At 51.2% G+C, this 12,512-nt stretch overlaps 1 protein-coding gene across 1 annotated transcript in view; it reads left to right on the forward strand.

The window, feature by feature from the left end:
• COL17A1 (collagen type XVII alpha 1 chain) overlaps positions 1–11,997 on the forward strand; it is a 53,970-nt gene extending 41,973 nt beyond the window's left edge. The window contains exons 42-56 of the mRNA XM_077822024.1: positions 91–132; positions 335–409; positions 813–863; positions 2,101–2,223; positions 2,810–2,947; positions 3,764–3,850; positions 4,814–4,942; positions 5,901–5,990; positions 6,851–6,988; positions 7,300–7,452; positions 8,253–8,660; positions 9,643–9,774; positions 10,502–10,564; positions 10,833–10,904; positions 11,948–11,997. Coding sequence (XP_077678150.1) covers positions 91–132; positions 335–409; positions 813–863; positions 2,101–2,223; positions 2,810–2,947; positions 3,764–3,850; positions 4,814–4,942; positions 5,901–5,990; positions 6,851–6,988; positions 7,300–7,452; positions 8,253–8,660; positions 9,643–9,774; positions 10,502–10,564; positions 10,833–10,904; positions 11,948–11,997 — 1,751 coding nt within the window. The remainder of the gene's footprint in view (positions 1–90; positions 133–334; positions 410–812; positions 864–2,100; positions 2,224–2,809; positions 2,948–3,763; positions 3,851–4,813; positions 4,943–5,900; positions 5,991–6,850; positions 6,989–7,299; positions 7,453–8,252; positions 8,661–9,642; positions 9,775–10,501; positions 10,565–10,832; positions 10,905–11,947) is intronic.
• Positions 11,998–12,512: the final 515 nt, after the last annotated feature.

The following is a 12,512-nucleotide window of genomic DNA, read 5'->3' on the forward strand; positions in this document are numbered from 1 at the left end:
TAGGATTCCAGCATACAGCGCTGCTGTCAGGTGGGGGATACTATAACAGCAGGAATGTGTAACTGCCCTCTCTCTGTGTGTTTCATATAGGTGAACCAGGTCAGCCCGGCCTCCCAGGAATCTCTGCTTCAGGTCAGTGTGCACACACTTTGCCTTCTCTGCATTAATTGCTCTTGAGCATTTAGCTGGAGCCAGGCAGTGAAATCCTGGCCCTGCTGAAATCGATGGCAGAACTCCCATTGACTTCAGTGTGGCCAGGATCTCCCCCAATCTCCCCCAAGGCTTTTCTGCCTGTGCACTTCTAACTCCTTTTCCTGGCATTCTGGTTGGGCAGGTGCTGGAGTTGCCATCCAGGGACCTCCCGGACCTGCAGGGCCTCGAGGACCCACCGGACCCAAAGGAGACAAAGGTTTGTGAAAAGAAAACCCTTCCTCCTCCTCATGCCCTGAACCTGCAGCCCTTTCACACCGAGACCTCTCACTGCAGCTTGCTCCTCCTGGGCTGGTGCGGAGTGAAAGCATGGCCCTGCTGCCCTCTTCGGGTACACCAAGGGAGCCGGGACTGCACTGCCCTGAGCCACAGGGGCTGCCATTGCTGCTGGCCCTTACTCACCTCACTGCAGGGTTGTGCCCTGTCCCTTCACCCCAGTCTCCAAGATCATGCCCCTGGGTCTGGGATGACTCCATCTCAGACTGAATCAGTGTTGTGTATGGCCCCTTCCAGCCACATCAGCCATTATAAACTACCCAAGGGGTGAGTTAATCCCTTGCTGCCCAATCCAGGCTACCTGTGTCTCTCTCCCTTGTTTGCAGGTGATGCAGGCGTGCCAGGGGCTCCCGGCATCCCAGGAGGGTCTTCAGCAGGTAAGGGGAGTCTATTTGGGGATCAGACTCTCTCTGGTCCCGTGTAGCAGGAAGTGCTGACATTAATGGGGGAGAATTTCGAAAGGATTTAGGAGAGCTGGTCCCACTGAAAGTCAATGGCACTTGTGCTCATAAGCTCGTTAGGCACTCCTGAACATCTTTCCCAAAGTGGGCAATTCCAGAATCGCACCTTTCCGTTTTCTGCATCGCAGGAGCCACCCAGTCCTTTGGAATGCATTGCCTCGATTGCCTGACTCACTGAGAGCCAAGTGTCTTATTCTGATCTCGCTCACACCAGTGTCACTCCATTGACTCCGCAATAAACATTTACACCAGTGTGAGAGGAGACTCAGGCCCAGGTCCTTTATATGCCATGGGCGCCTTGTAGCTCCATCATGGAGGGGATGCGTTGGCAGAGTCCCACCAGGGATGAATTTGGCCCAATATCTATTGCCAACGTTAAACCACAACACAGATTATTCTCCACCGTTCCTGTCCTCCACCTTCAGACTAAACGACCAGTGGCCTAAATCAACCATAAATCCAATTCAAGGTTCCCATAGAGGGGCGCTGGCAGATTGCAAGAGGAAGCAAATTCCAGAGCTTGGAGCTCATCACAGGAAATGCTTTGCTCCGGATTTCCATGCTGGTGACAGACAGCTGGATCCTATCAGCTGATGGTGATGTTATAGGATGTGGGAGAGTAGGCTCAGAGAAGGGCATTTCGGGAGGGCATGGAACTGAAGCCTGGTCCAGTGGTGAGGGCACGAGCCTAGAACTTGAGAGACCTGGGGTCCAGTTACTGCTCCACCACAGGCTTCTTGCCCAAGGTCAGGCAAGTCGCTCTCTGTGCCTCAGTTTCCCCCCTGTACAATGGGGATCAGAGGCCTGTCCTGCCATACGGGGGTGTTTTGAGGAGAAATGCATTAAGGCCTGTGAGGTGTTCAGATGGTGTGATGATGGGGCCAGAGAAATAGCTCAGATAGATTTAATAACAGCCAATACCCAGAAAGAGAACTTGAAAGAGAACTGGGAGCCAGTGCAAAGCCTGGAGCTCCAGTGTTACGTGCCTCTGTCATCCTGATTAGGTAATTTATTAAGGGTCCCTCCCAGCCCTGACCATACTAGCATAGCTCTTCCCATACCCAGGTGAAGGGATCAGGGTCTGCTCCGACCCTACCAGTCCTTGGTCTGGTCCCTTGATGCTAAAAGCCATTGGCCTATTTTATTTCTTCAGGCGGGTCTTCAAACTCAAGACACAGGCAGGGTCCACCAGGTCCTCCCGGCCCACGCGGTCCCCCAGGCCCAGCTGGAGGCTCACTGCAGGAGATTCAGCAGTACATTGCAGAGTACTTGCAGAGTAAGTAAAACCAGGGACGTCAGGCTTTGACGAGGGCCGGTTACTTAGCTGCTCCTGGCAGTCCCACCACTCAAGATCCATTGGCCATTGTGGTGCTGAAATTATTCAGTGCCCCCATCTCCAGCATAGGCCAGCAGGGGAGGGGGAAGCTAAACAGGACTTAGATCCACCAAAGGTTTGGGTTCCCTTAGACCCACCCTCTCCCATCCTTCCTGGATGGCTTCCAGCCTTCCTCCACTCTTGAGCCCTTCATAATTCTCCCAAGTGTGGCAGCCAACTCTGCATGGGCTGCAACCCAACCTGCTGCTCTGCATCCTATACACCGGTGAGCACTAGCCCCTCTGATACGGGCCCCCTCCTGCAAGGATCCTGCCTAAACCCTCCCCGGCAGGCAGGTACTGTTACACTTCCATGGGCCGTGGAGAGGGGAGTGCAGAGAGTGAAAGAGTGTTGTGTGATCATCCTCAGACACTCCGTAATACCCAACCAGGGAGGATACACATGACCAGACTCCCTTCAGACCCCACTACGCAGTCTCTCCTCATGTCACACCGTTCTCACTCTGTCACCTTTTTTCCCTCATTAGGTGACACTATCGGGCGTTACCTGATTGGACCTCAAGGCCCACCAGGACCCCCCGGGCCACCAGGAATCATCACCACCGTTGATGGACAGTCCTTGGACTACGCCGAGCTGGCCAAGCGTGTTATGAGCTCCATGACGAGTAAGCCCCATGTTCCTGTCTACCTAAGCGCCGCTATGCACCAAATCCTGTTCTCGGTTGCATCTGTGCAACCTTCTTTGAAACTCAGCGTAACTGAGATCAGAATGTGACCTGCCGTTGAGCCCGGGGCTGGAGGGGCTCCTGGTGTCTATGGGGCAGTGCTCCAGCATGATTATAAAATGTCCGACTGGGGCTATGCAAAGAATAGCATGCTGCTCCACATGAGTGAAGGGGGCAAAATTGAGCCCTGTGTCTTGTCTCATTTTTACATTAGATTTAGACAATTCTTACTGCCTTTTAGATACTCAGTTTGAATGCTAGACCCTCCTAAACTCCTGGAGAGTCAGAGGGGAGTGTAATCTGCCATTGTCACTGTGGGCAACATGTATGTGACAGCATTGCCGTCTGCTTGCTGGGATTAGACTGTCTGCCATTGTCTTGTCCTTCAAAGACGAGGGATCTACAAAGAGGCAGAAGCCCCTGTGCTTCTGGCTGTCTATATAGAATCCATTCTAGGTCAAGAGAGCAGAGGCTCCATGTTTTCCCAAGTGGCAGGCCATTAGTTTCAAAGCTGTTGTCATGTGGATGATACTTACCTGCTGACCACACTGTGATCCAGCCCTGAATTCATCACCCTGCGCACGAGTGGAAAGTCTTTCCCACTGAGCCACTAAATTCCTTTTAAGTTGCACCCCTTGATCCAGTGTTAGTCCGTTTCTTTGTCACTGCCTGGCACACCAAACAATTTCCTATTGAGCTGCCTCTCTGTATGTCGGTCTTCATTCTACATGACCTTAAACATTTCCATTCTCACAGGCTCCGGTTACAATTTTGAGATGTCAAGCTCTTCATCATCCTCATCAAGATTCTTGACCTACGAAGACATCCTGGCTATGCTGCAGAGTGAGTGCCCCGAGCAGTGAGGGCTGCAGATTCCACCACTGCTCAGGACTGGCTGGGTAATGCTTAGGAACCTAGGAATTGCCAGACTGGGTCAGACCAGTGGCCTGTCACTGTCACCAGCACCAGCTGCGTCAGAGGAAGAAACCCTGCAGCAGGCTGCGATGGTGACACCTGTCCCCAGGGAAGTTTTCTTCCTTGACCTTGTCTTCCTAACCCAAAATTAAGGGTTTATATCCCTTGCTTTGGGATGATTTAACTCTGGATAGTCTTGGCTCCTGTTTGAGAGTAAAGAGCTATCATCTCTATTATTAGAGCTGTCATCATGTAATCTCATCATGCCTCAGATCAGAGGGGAATCCCATGGCAGAGATGTTGAGTAGGTTTAAATCATGGTGACAGCTAGGGATTGCACAGAGCTCTACTCCTGGCTGAGCAACAGACCCCCTGGGGGAAAATCACTCGACCTCTCTGTGCTTGAGTCAATCCAGCTGGAAAATCCCAGTGAAAAGCAGGAGCAGGCGCTGCCTCTGAGCTGAGCTTTCCCTGCTAGAAACTGACAACAAAGGAAATACAATCAGAACTTGAACTAATTATGAATTGTAAGAAGGATCTCGGTATGGGCGGATTCTGAAGAAATAGCTCAGCCTGCTAAATACAAGCAGAGCAGATCCCTGCAGCAGCTCAAAGAGAACAGAGCTAGTATGTCTTTCTCCTGGGGATCCCCACCTCGAAGGAGGTCCAGACTCTGTGAGCTACCCAGCTCCCAATACAGTACCCAGGCACATGTGCATGGGGAGCTGGGACGCGTGGGAGCACCCTGCCAGCAGGTTTGAGAGTCCATCTTTCAGTGCAAGCCCCTGGCTAGGAAGCCCTGCTGTCAGACTGTGAATGCTTGCAGCCGATGCCTTCCCACTCTTTGGGGACAACCAGCAGCACAAGACTTATTTTCCTTCTTCGTTTCAGGAGAAGAAGTTCGTCGGTATCTAATTGGACCTCAGGGGCCCCCAGGCCCGCCTGGACCCGGAGGAGATGGCTTGTCTCTGTCACTGAGCTATGATGAGTTGACCAGCCGGGTTATAAGCTACATAACAAGTAATGATCCTTTTTAGTGTGTGGTTCTCGCTGTTCTCTCCAAGGGCCCGTTCAAAAAGCCATAGAAGTCAATGGCAAGGCACCCATTGACTTCAGTGGCCTTTGTATCAGGCCTTAAGTGAGGGCATGTATTGCTGGTGTATATATAGTGACGGCCAGCACAGAGGTCTCCTTAGAGAAGAAGGATGGTCCAGCGGTTAGATTAGGGCTCCAGACACCTGGTTCAGTTCCCTGTTCTGCACCTCTTACAATCTGGCCCTGACTGATTGGATCCTATTAACCAGACAGTTCCGGGGGAAAAGCTACTTTTTGTCATTCTAGTTGGCAAGTGTTTGTTTAGTTGAAACCCCACTCGAGAGGACTTTAATGCCCTCTAGGAGCAGTTCAACCTGTGTGACCAAGTTTTACTGGCAGAAACATTTTGGCAAAGCAAATTTCAAAGCTGCGAGCTACCAGTATTTGCAGAAACCAAATTTTAAATCCACCCATTTGCGCTGAAAGCATGGCATGCTTATCCAGTCAGGAAACAGGGAAGCAATACCATGTGATTCATTGGCTCAACCACAGCTAACCCAAACAGGTTGAATATGCACGATCAGTCCATAGACTAAGAGATGCAGAGAGATACTTGAGGGGTAAATCTGAGGCTATTCCAGGAGCAGAGGAAGAGGCTAGATTCACAATGAGTGAAATTCCCATCTGGTGACGAGGGGCAGCACTAGACCTATGCATCAGCTGAGCCCTGATTTGAATGGATCGTAAGTGGTACATAGGCCTTAGCCTTTGGTTGGCCTTCTGCATAGAAGTGAATTTCACCCTACAGGAATTATTGGCTGTAAATTGTCCACCCAGCTCTGTTTGTCCCACTGCGATAGTGATCATGTTTCAGTGGCACATGTGACATGTAGCCGGCCAATGTTGCTGTAATCCTCACATCTAAATGTTTTTAATTTCCTAGATAATGGACTCAGTCTTGGGCTCCCGGGGCCCCCAGGTCCTCCAGGATTACCCGGCACATCTTATAGTGACCTAATAGCTTTACTCCAAGGTAAGCCCTAGCTGTCAGATCCTGCTATCCACATGTCAGGTAGTTAGTCAGTGATATTCTTTTACAGGCTGATATATGCTGATAGATTCCCACAACCAACAGCTGAGGGACAAACATACTTTTCTGGGGGAGGATGTTATAACTAAACTCCTCCCATCCAACCATCATCTACAGGAGAGTCAGTTGTAAGCCCAGAGTTTCCAGTACCACCCGTCATTATGGTTAACCCTCTGTAACCTCTGAGCAGTTCTGCTCTGCTTACAGACATGCTGTTGCACTGAATGAATGTTACAGTTTCATCAAACTCAAGGAATGCCTTAGGTACTGTGTATGGCTTGTACACAGTCAAACCCAGAAGTGTCTCCTTCGGGATCTTGCTCCATCTGATGCTGTGGAGAACGGCAGGTGAGGGGATTCTGAACGGAACCCCACCTCTGTCTGAAAGCTCGGGAAGTGTCTGTTCCATGTGAGGACTGGAAACACAGGCAAAGATTGACCCCAACCCTAATAAAACTATGGAGTGACGAGTGTGACACAAAGGAGCCTCTAATGCCATTGTACAAAACAAATACAAATCTGGTCCCTTGTTCTGCACTGGGAGGAACTGACCACAGCACAGGCCTCTGCGCCCATTCGTCGTCCGTGCAGTCCTCCAGAAGCATGCGTCTGCGCTGGCGGGTCCCGATGCAGGCCATTCACAGCACATTCTCTTGGATTCCCCACACACTCCTACCACAAATAAACATGCAGGAGTGAAGCCCTTTCATCAGCAGAGAGGTTTCTGCCAGGGGAGCGACGGTTTGGTTGCAATGGGGTGGGAGCCTTGCAATGACTCTCTTTCTCTTCCATTGTACTTTCAGGCTCTGAATTTAGTGGCATTGTTGGGCCCCCAGGGCCACAGGGACCCCCCGGAGTTCCAGGAGCCCCAGGAATCCCCGGAATGCCAGGCAGCTCTCTCTCCACATTCAGCCTAGAGGATGTCACCTCTTACCTGCAAAGTAAGGAGTTTGCTCTTCTCAACAGCTGCTGGGAAGGGTTTGGGCCTGCAGAGGAAATGGCATTCAGAGACAGCAGGGAGATTTAGGCTGCGAGTTAGCTGCCCAGGAGATTTGGATGCGTAATTCCCATTAAATGGGACTGAGTCCCCAGGCAGCTTGCAAATCTCATCAATGTCTGCATTTCAGGGCACAAAGAGAGGTGGAATTTCGGGTTGGAATCTTGAAACAATCAAGATTCCAAAACAAGTGTAATTGCCAGGTCACCTTCCATTCACAAAAATATTATTTCTCCCCATCCCTGCTCTCCCAAGGTGTGGGATATGCTTCCGTCTCTGGACCCCCAGGACCCCCAGGACCTCCAGGGCCACCAGGGCCACCAGGTCTATCAGGAACTGGCCACTTCTCCTACACTGACAACGTGCTGAGCGACACATTTAGGAGCGAGCTGATCCAATATCTAACCAGTAAGGAGACTCTGTATCTGACAGCAATCTCACCACCCACCCACTCTGCTTGCTGTTGGCTCTGGTCAATGTTATAGTTGGCAAGTCTGATCTATGATCTAGTAGGATTCGCTCTGGGTGAAATTCACTGCAAGGACTAGGTATCATTTAAGGCCTCCAAAGGCTGAAGTGGGACTTAAATGGTATCTAGTCCCTGTGCCAAACCTCTGCCCTGGGCTGAATTTCACCTGTTGCATCTTATCTATTCTGCAGCAGACTGTGGGGCTAACACAGCATCTGGTGATCCCAAGATGCAAGGCATTGGAGAGACAATGAGTGTTTACTACTGTTATATTTAAAGGTGGATTTGTCATAAGTTTTTTACTGCCCCATTTTTAATGGGGAAGGCATTTTCCTAATGGGCAATGGAAGGAGGTATGGGTCTAGCGGACTGAGCAAGCAGCAAGTACACCCTGAACCCAGCCTTGGCTCTGTCCTGTGCTGGCAAGTCACTGAGGGCAACCTTTGAAAAAGTGGCTTTTAATCTGGGGAGCCTCCATCTTTGGGCTCTGTGCCTCAGTTTCCCCATCTGGGGCTCAGGACACATGCCAGCCTCCTGGGGCAGTTTGCAGATGGAAAGTGAAGTGCACTGCCACATGCTGCATTCTGCAGACAAATCAGGTTGCAGATCTCAGCTACTACCCAGCATTCCCAGGCTGTCGGCCACCACTGCCAGTGCCCCATGGACCCTGTCCTTGTGAAGCAGGGTGGGTGTGTCTGTCTGCTAGCACAGCCCCATCAGCGCCTGTTGTGTTTTGCAGGTGATGATGTTCAAAGGTTCATCTCAGGGCCTCCCGGGCCTCCAGGGCCTATGGGCCCACCAGGGCCAAAAGGAGATAGCGGCATCATGGCTGGGTCATATGGTGGATCCCTGGGCGCAGGCGGATCATATGGTGGATCCCTGGGTGCAGGAGGATCATACGGTGGCGCCGTGGGCAGCGATGGGTCATACGGTGGCGCCGTGGGCAGCGATGGGTCATACGGTGGCGCCATGGGCAGCGATGGGTCGTACGGTGGCTCGATGGGTGCAGGCGGATCGTACGGTGGATCCCTGGGAGCAGAGAGAGCACAGAGGAGATCAATGAGTTCGAGCGGATCCTACAGCGAGTCATTCACCGGATCGCTGGATTACAACGAGCTGGCACTTCGGGTGTCGGAGAGCATACAGAGTGAGTGGGAAGCCTTCTCCTACTGCATGGTGAAACCTCAACACCTTCCCCCCATGTCCCCTGCAAATCCCATCTAGCACCATCCACCACTTTCTCTTCCTACCCACTTCCCATCAGATGGGACAAAACTCCTTCCAGCTGAGCAGTGCTGGATGCAGCTCTCGCCTGAGCCCATCACCACTGGGAGCAAGGCACAGAGCTACTGATCCCTGCCACCGGCAGTGCAAAGCACTGACCTGCTGAACCTGCCAACCTGTGAGTCCACGGTGAGGTTTGCTGTGCTGGAGGAGAATGTCTGTGTAACTGGGAGGAAATCAGACTCCGTGACGGTGCTACTTCTTCTCCTGAGCCAGTGGGAGCAAATTTCTGCAGAGCCACAAACTCTGGGTGCAGATTGATGTTTGAACTCTTTGCTGATTAAACATCAGCCAGAATGAACTGATATTCCTTATTTCTAGCAGTAGGCAAGGGGCAGCGCTCACCTGCCCAGGGAAATGAAAATAACCTGCTCAGATAAGACACTGAAATGCACGGCTCTGGGGGATTGGCCTCCCTCTGTCTTTGGGTGAAATTGACCCCTGTGCAGAGGTACCAAAGCACCACAGAAGTCCCTCTTAAGTCCTCGCGTGGTGGCTGGGCTCTTGTGTTGGCCCCCTGCACAGGGGCCGTTGTTCTCTGGTGGTTTAGAAGAGAAAATAAAACCACAGTCCTCCAAGACGTTTAGTACAAACAGTAGCGCCAGCTGCACAACAGTGAAATCCCATGCAGCGCTGACCCGCTAAGATTAATCTTCTACTGCAGGAAGAGAGGGTCTCTGACAGGATCTCAGGGTTATTCCAGGGAATTCACCCTGCAGGGATGGAGATACGTTAACGGGCCAGGAACTTGCCATTCAAATCGCCCTAGGAACAGTGCTCCTCTGGCTGAAGGGGGTTCTCTCCTCTGTGTCATGCTATTTTAAACCCTGTGTTTGATTCCCCAGGCCGAGGCCTCCTCCGGGACATGGTCACTTACGCCGCACAAGGTCCACCAGGACCCCCGGGGCCACCTGGGATCAGCAAGGTGTTTGCAAATTATGGCAACGTCACCGAGGACCTCATGGACTTCTTCAGAAGTAAGAGACACTTTGGTCCCTCCTTGGTCATCCCAGAACATTGTGTGTTCTTGCCCTCTCCCCATGCTGGCCCAGCTTTGCTGTCTGGGGCACTCAGCGAGGGTGGGGTTCCCAGTGCTTCTCCCCTGGCCCTTGCATACTGCAAGAGTAGGAACCAAAATTCTCTGTCACCTGTGCCACAAGCAAAGGGAAGAAGATTTGTTCCATCTCTACCTCCCTTGCCGACCAGCACAGGGTCAGGAACAATCTAGACTTTAGTCAGGACAGCCACATTTGCCCATCACGTTTTGTAAAACCCTTCACAACAGCCTTAAGGGCACTCCTGCGCCGGCTCTGCAGGTTCCAGCTGCATCTATGTATGTTTAGCTAAGAACTCCCTGCTCAGCTTTCCACCTTGGTGACGTGACAGTGGCCCAGGCTCTGCTTTCGATGGCATCACTGCAGATCCGGAAAAGCTCGTCTGAAGCCAGCGGGATTATTCTAGAGCCACATCAGGGGAAATGAGCTCAGAGTCTGGCTCAGTGTCTCTTGAACGTACAAAACCTAAAAAAAAACAAAAAAAAAAACCCACCCCAAACAGCCCATCCAATACTATTTAAACTAGGGAAATGTTCCAGAAAACCTTGATCTGAGTCTCATTGCAATGCTGTTCAGTGTTTCTGCAATAAGAGTTAGGTCCTGTTTGCTGGCACATCCCACTGATGTTCTCATTCATTTTCCTCTACAGCATATGGTACCATCCCAGGGCCACCTGGTCACAGGGGGGAGATGGGCTACCCAGGGCCCAAAGGTAAGAATTGCAATCCTGCTACCTCCTTGCTGTCAGTTCCAGTAACCTCTGGCAACCAGCTAGCAGCAAAGCCTCTGTGAAGAGAAGTTTCCCTGAAGCATGCATCCTTCTAATTGAGCATTACATATGCCACCTTCAGTATCTGATCCCTAGTGTCGTTCACGTCCTTGTCCCTCTCGCACCAGCCCACTTCTTGCTGCAAGCAACTGGGGACTGACCTGCAGAATAATCATGATGAAATGCAAACACGTTTCTCTTGTTCTTCCAGGTGAGGCTGGACCAATGGGGCCTCCAGGACCCCAAGGACCCAGGGGCCCGAAGGGGGAGAAAGGAGAGAAAGGTAGGAACATCCTCCTAGTGCGAGATGGGAGCTCTGCACTTCTTGTGGGTAGTGAGAGAGCAAAGTGTCTTCTGGTGGCTTGAGTAAGGGACAGGAGCCTGGGTCTGAATCTCAGCTCCAGCGCTGACTTTCTCTGCACCCTCGGGCGAGTCGCTTGACCTCTCTGCCTGGTGGAGAAGCTGAGAGGTGGCATCCACCCCTCCCACCTACATAAAGCCAGAGTAAACGGCTGGGGGCAAACCAGGCAGAGCAAATAAAACAAAATCCACTCCTGTCCAGTGTCAGGGAGCTGGGGAGCCCATCCCTGGGATACAACAGAGGCAGCAGACACTGAGTCCTCCCGTACATAGGGATAAGCAGCCACTAGGGGACGCACATAACCACAGCCCCAGTGGCCATAACGCTCCCTCTCGCACGCTCCAACCCTCTTCTGAGGGGCGCTATGAAGAGCTGGCCCAGAGCCGTCGTTTTCGGCTTGGACGCCCCACCACGTCCTTTTGCTGCACTGAGAAGCTTCCCTGCCCCAGCCACCGATGGCTGAATTTTAGGGAGCACCTCTTTCCATCATTCCTTTATATTAACGATCCAAAGTAACTCGCACGTGAAGGAATCCTACAGACATCAAAGGCCTTTCCATTGCTGAATTCTAACCCAGGGACTGGTATGGCTTGCCACACAGTGGATGTAGTGTAGGATAATGGGTGTGTTCACAAAGCATAAAACTAAGGCCCAGACAGACAGGCTGCACACAGCCCTGGGAGCGCATATACCATGGTGATGGGAAACCTACATAAATAACCACTACTTAAACCCTGCCGTAAGGGCTTAAATGTTGCACATGCCCTCTGCACTGGGGTGAATGTCACCTGGAGGGTATATTCTTACCAAAAACAAAGGGTAAATATGCATCTGAAAGTGAAAGGTAGGTGAATGCTGAGTTGTCACCAGAACCACCAATCTCCTGTAACTGATGAAAAACTCACTTTGCCTTTTCGATACACAGCATTTCACACAATCGCTCTCTGTCTCCCTCGCTCTCTTAGGTGAACAAGTATTTGTTGGCAGAAGAAAAAGAAGAAGCGTCGGGGTCTAAGTTAAGCACCAGGATCAGTATTCCCTACCGCGGGATCCACAGCCGCCATTTTGGAATCCAGTAGAGAATTAGCCTGACTCTTTATTGGTTTCCTGCTAGAACACCTTCCTAGTCAGTCAACTAACCACATAGACTTGGTAGTTCAGGACGTGTCTTTATTTTTTATTTGATGTTGTTGGGCTTTGACTGACTCTAATTTGTACGTGTCCAACACAGAACTACCTGTTGGGAATATGCTCCCATTCATTCACAGTGCATTAATCCCACACACACTGTCCGCTGATGAGAATTGTATTCAAGTTCCTGCATTCGTATCTTAGGTCTCGGAAGGCCTTCCTTTGTCACCAATCCAGGTGTCTTGCATTAGAGCCAGACTTAGTTAAATACAGTGAAACCGGCTTTAACCAACTCCTCAAGCCTCCTGGAAAAGAAAAATCCAGTAGCCTGGAGATTAAGGAGGCAAGCAATTTTTCTGAAATCAGAATCTGAGCCAAGGTTGTGAACTGAAGCTTGGA

This window comes from Eretmochelys imbricata, chromosome 7 (genome assembly GCF_965152235.1).
Source record: "Eretmochelys imbricata isolate rEreImb1 chromosome 7, rEreImb1.hap1, whole genome shotgun sequence".
NCBI lineage: Eukaryota > Metazoa > Chordata > Testudines > Cheloniidae > Eretmochelys > Eretmochelys imbricata.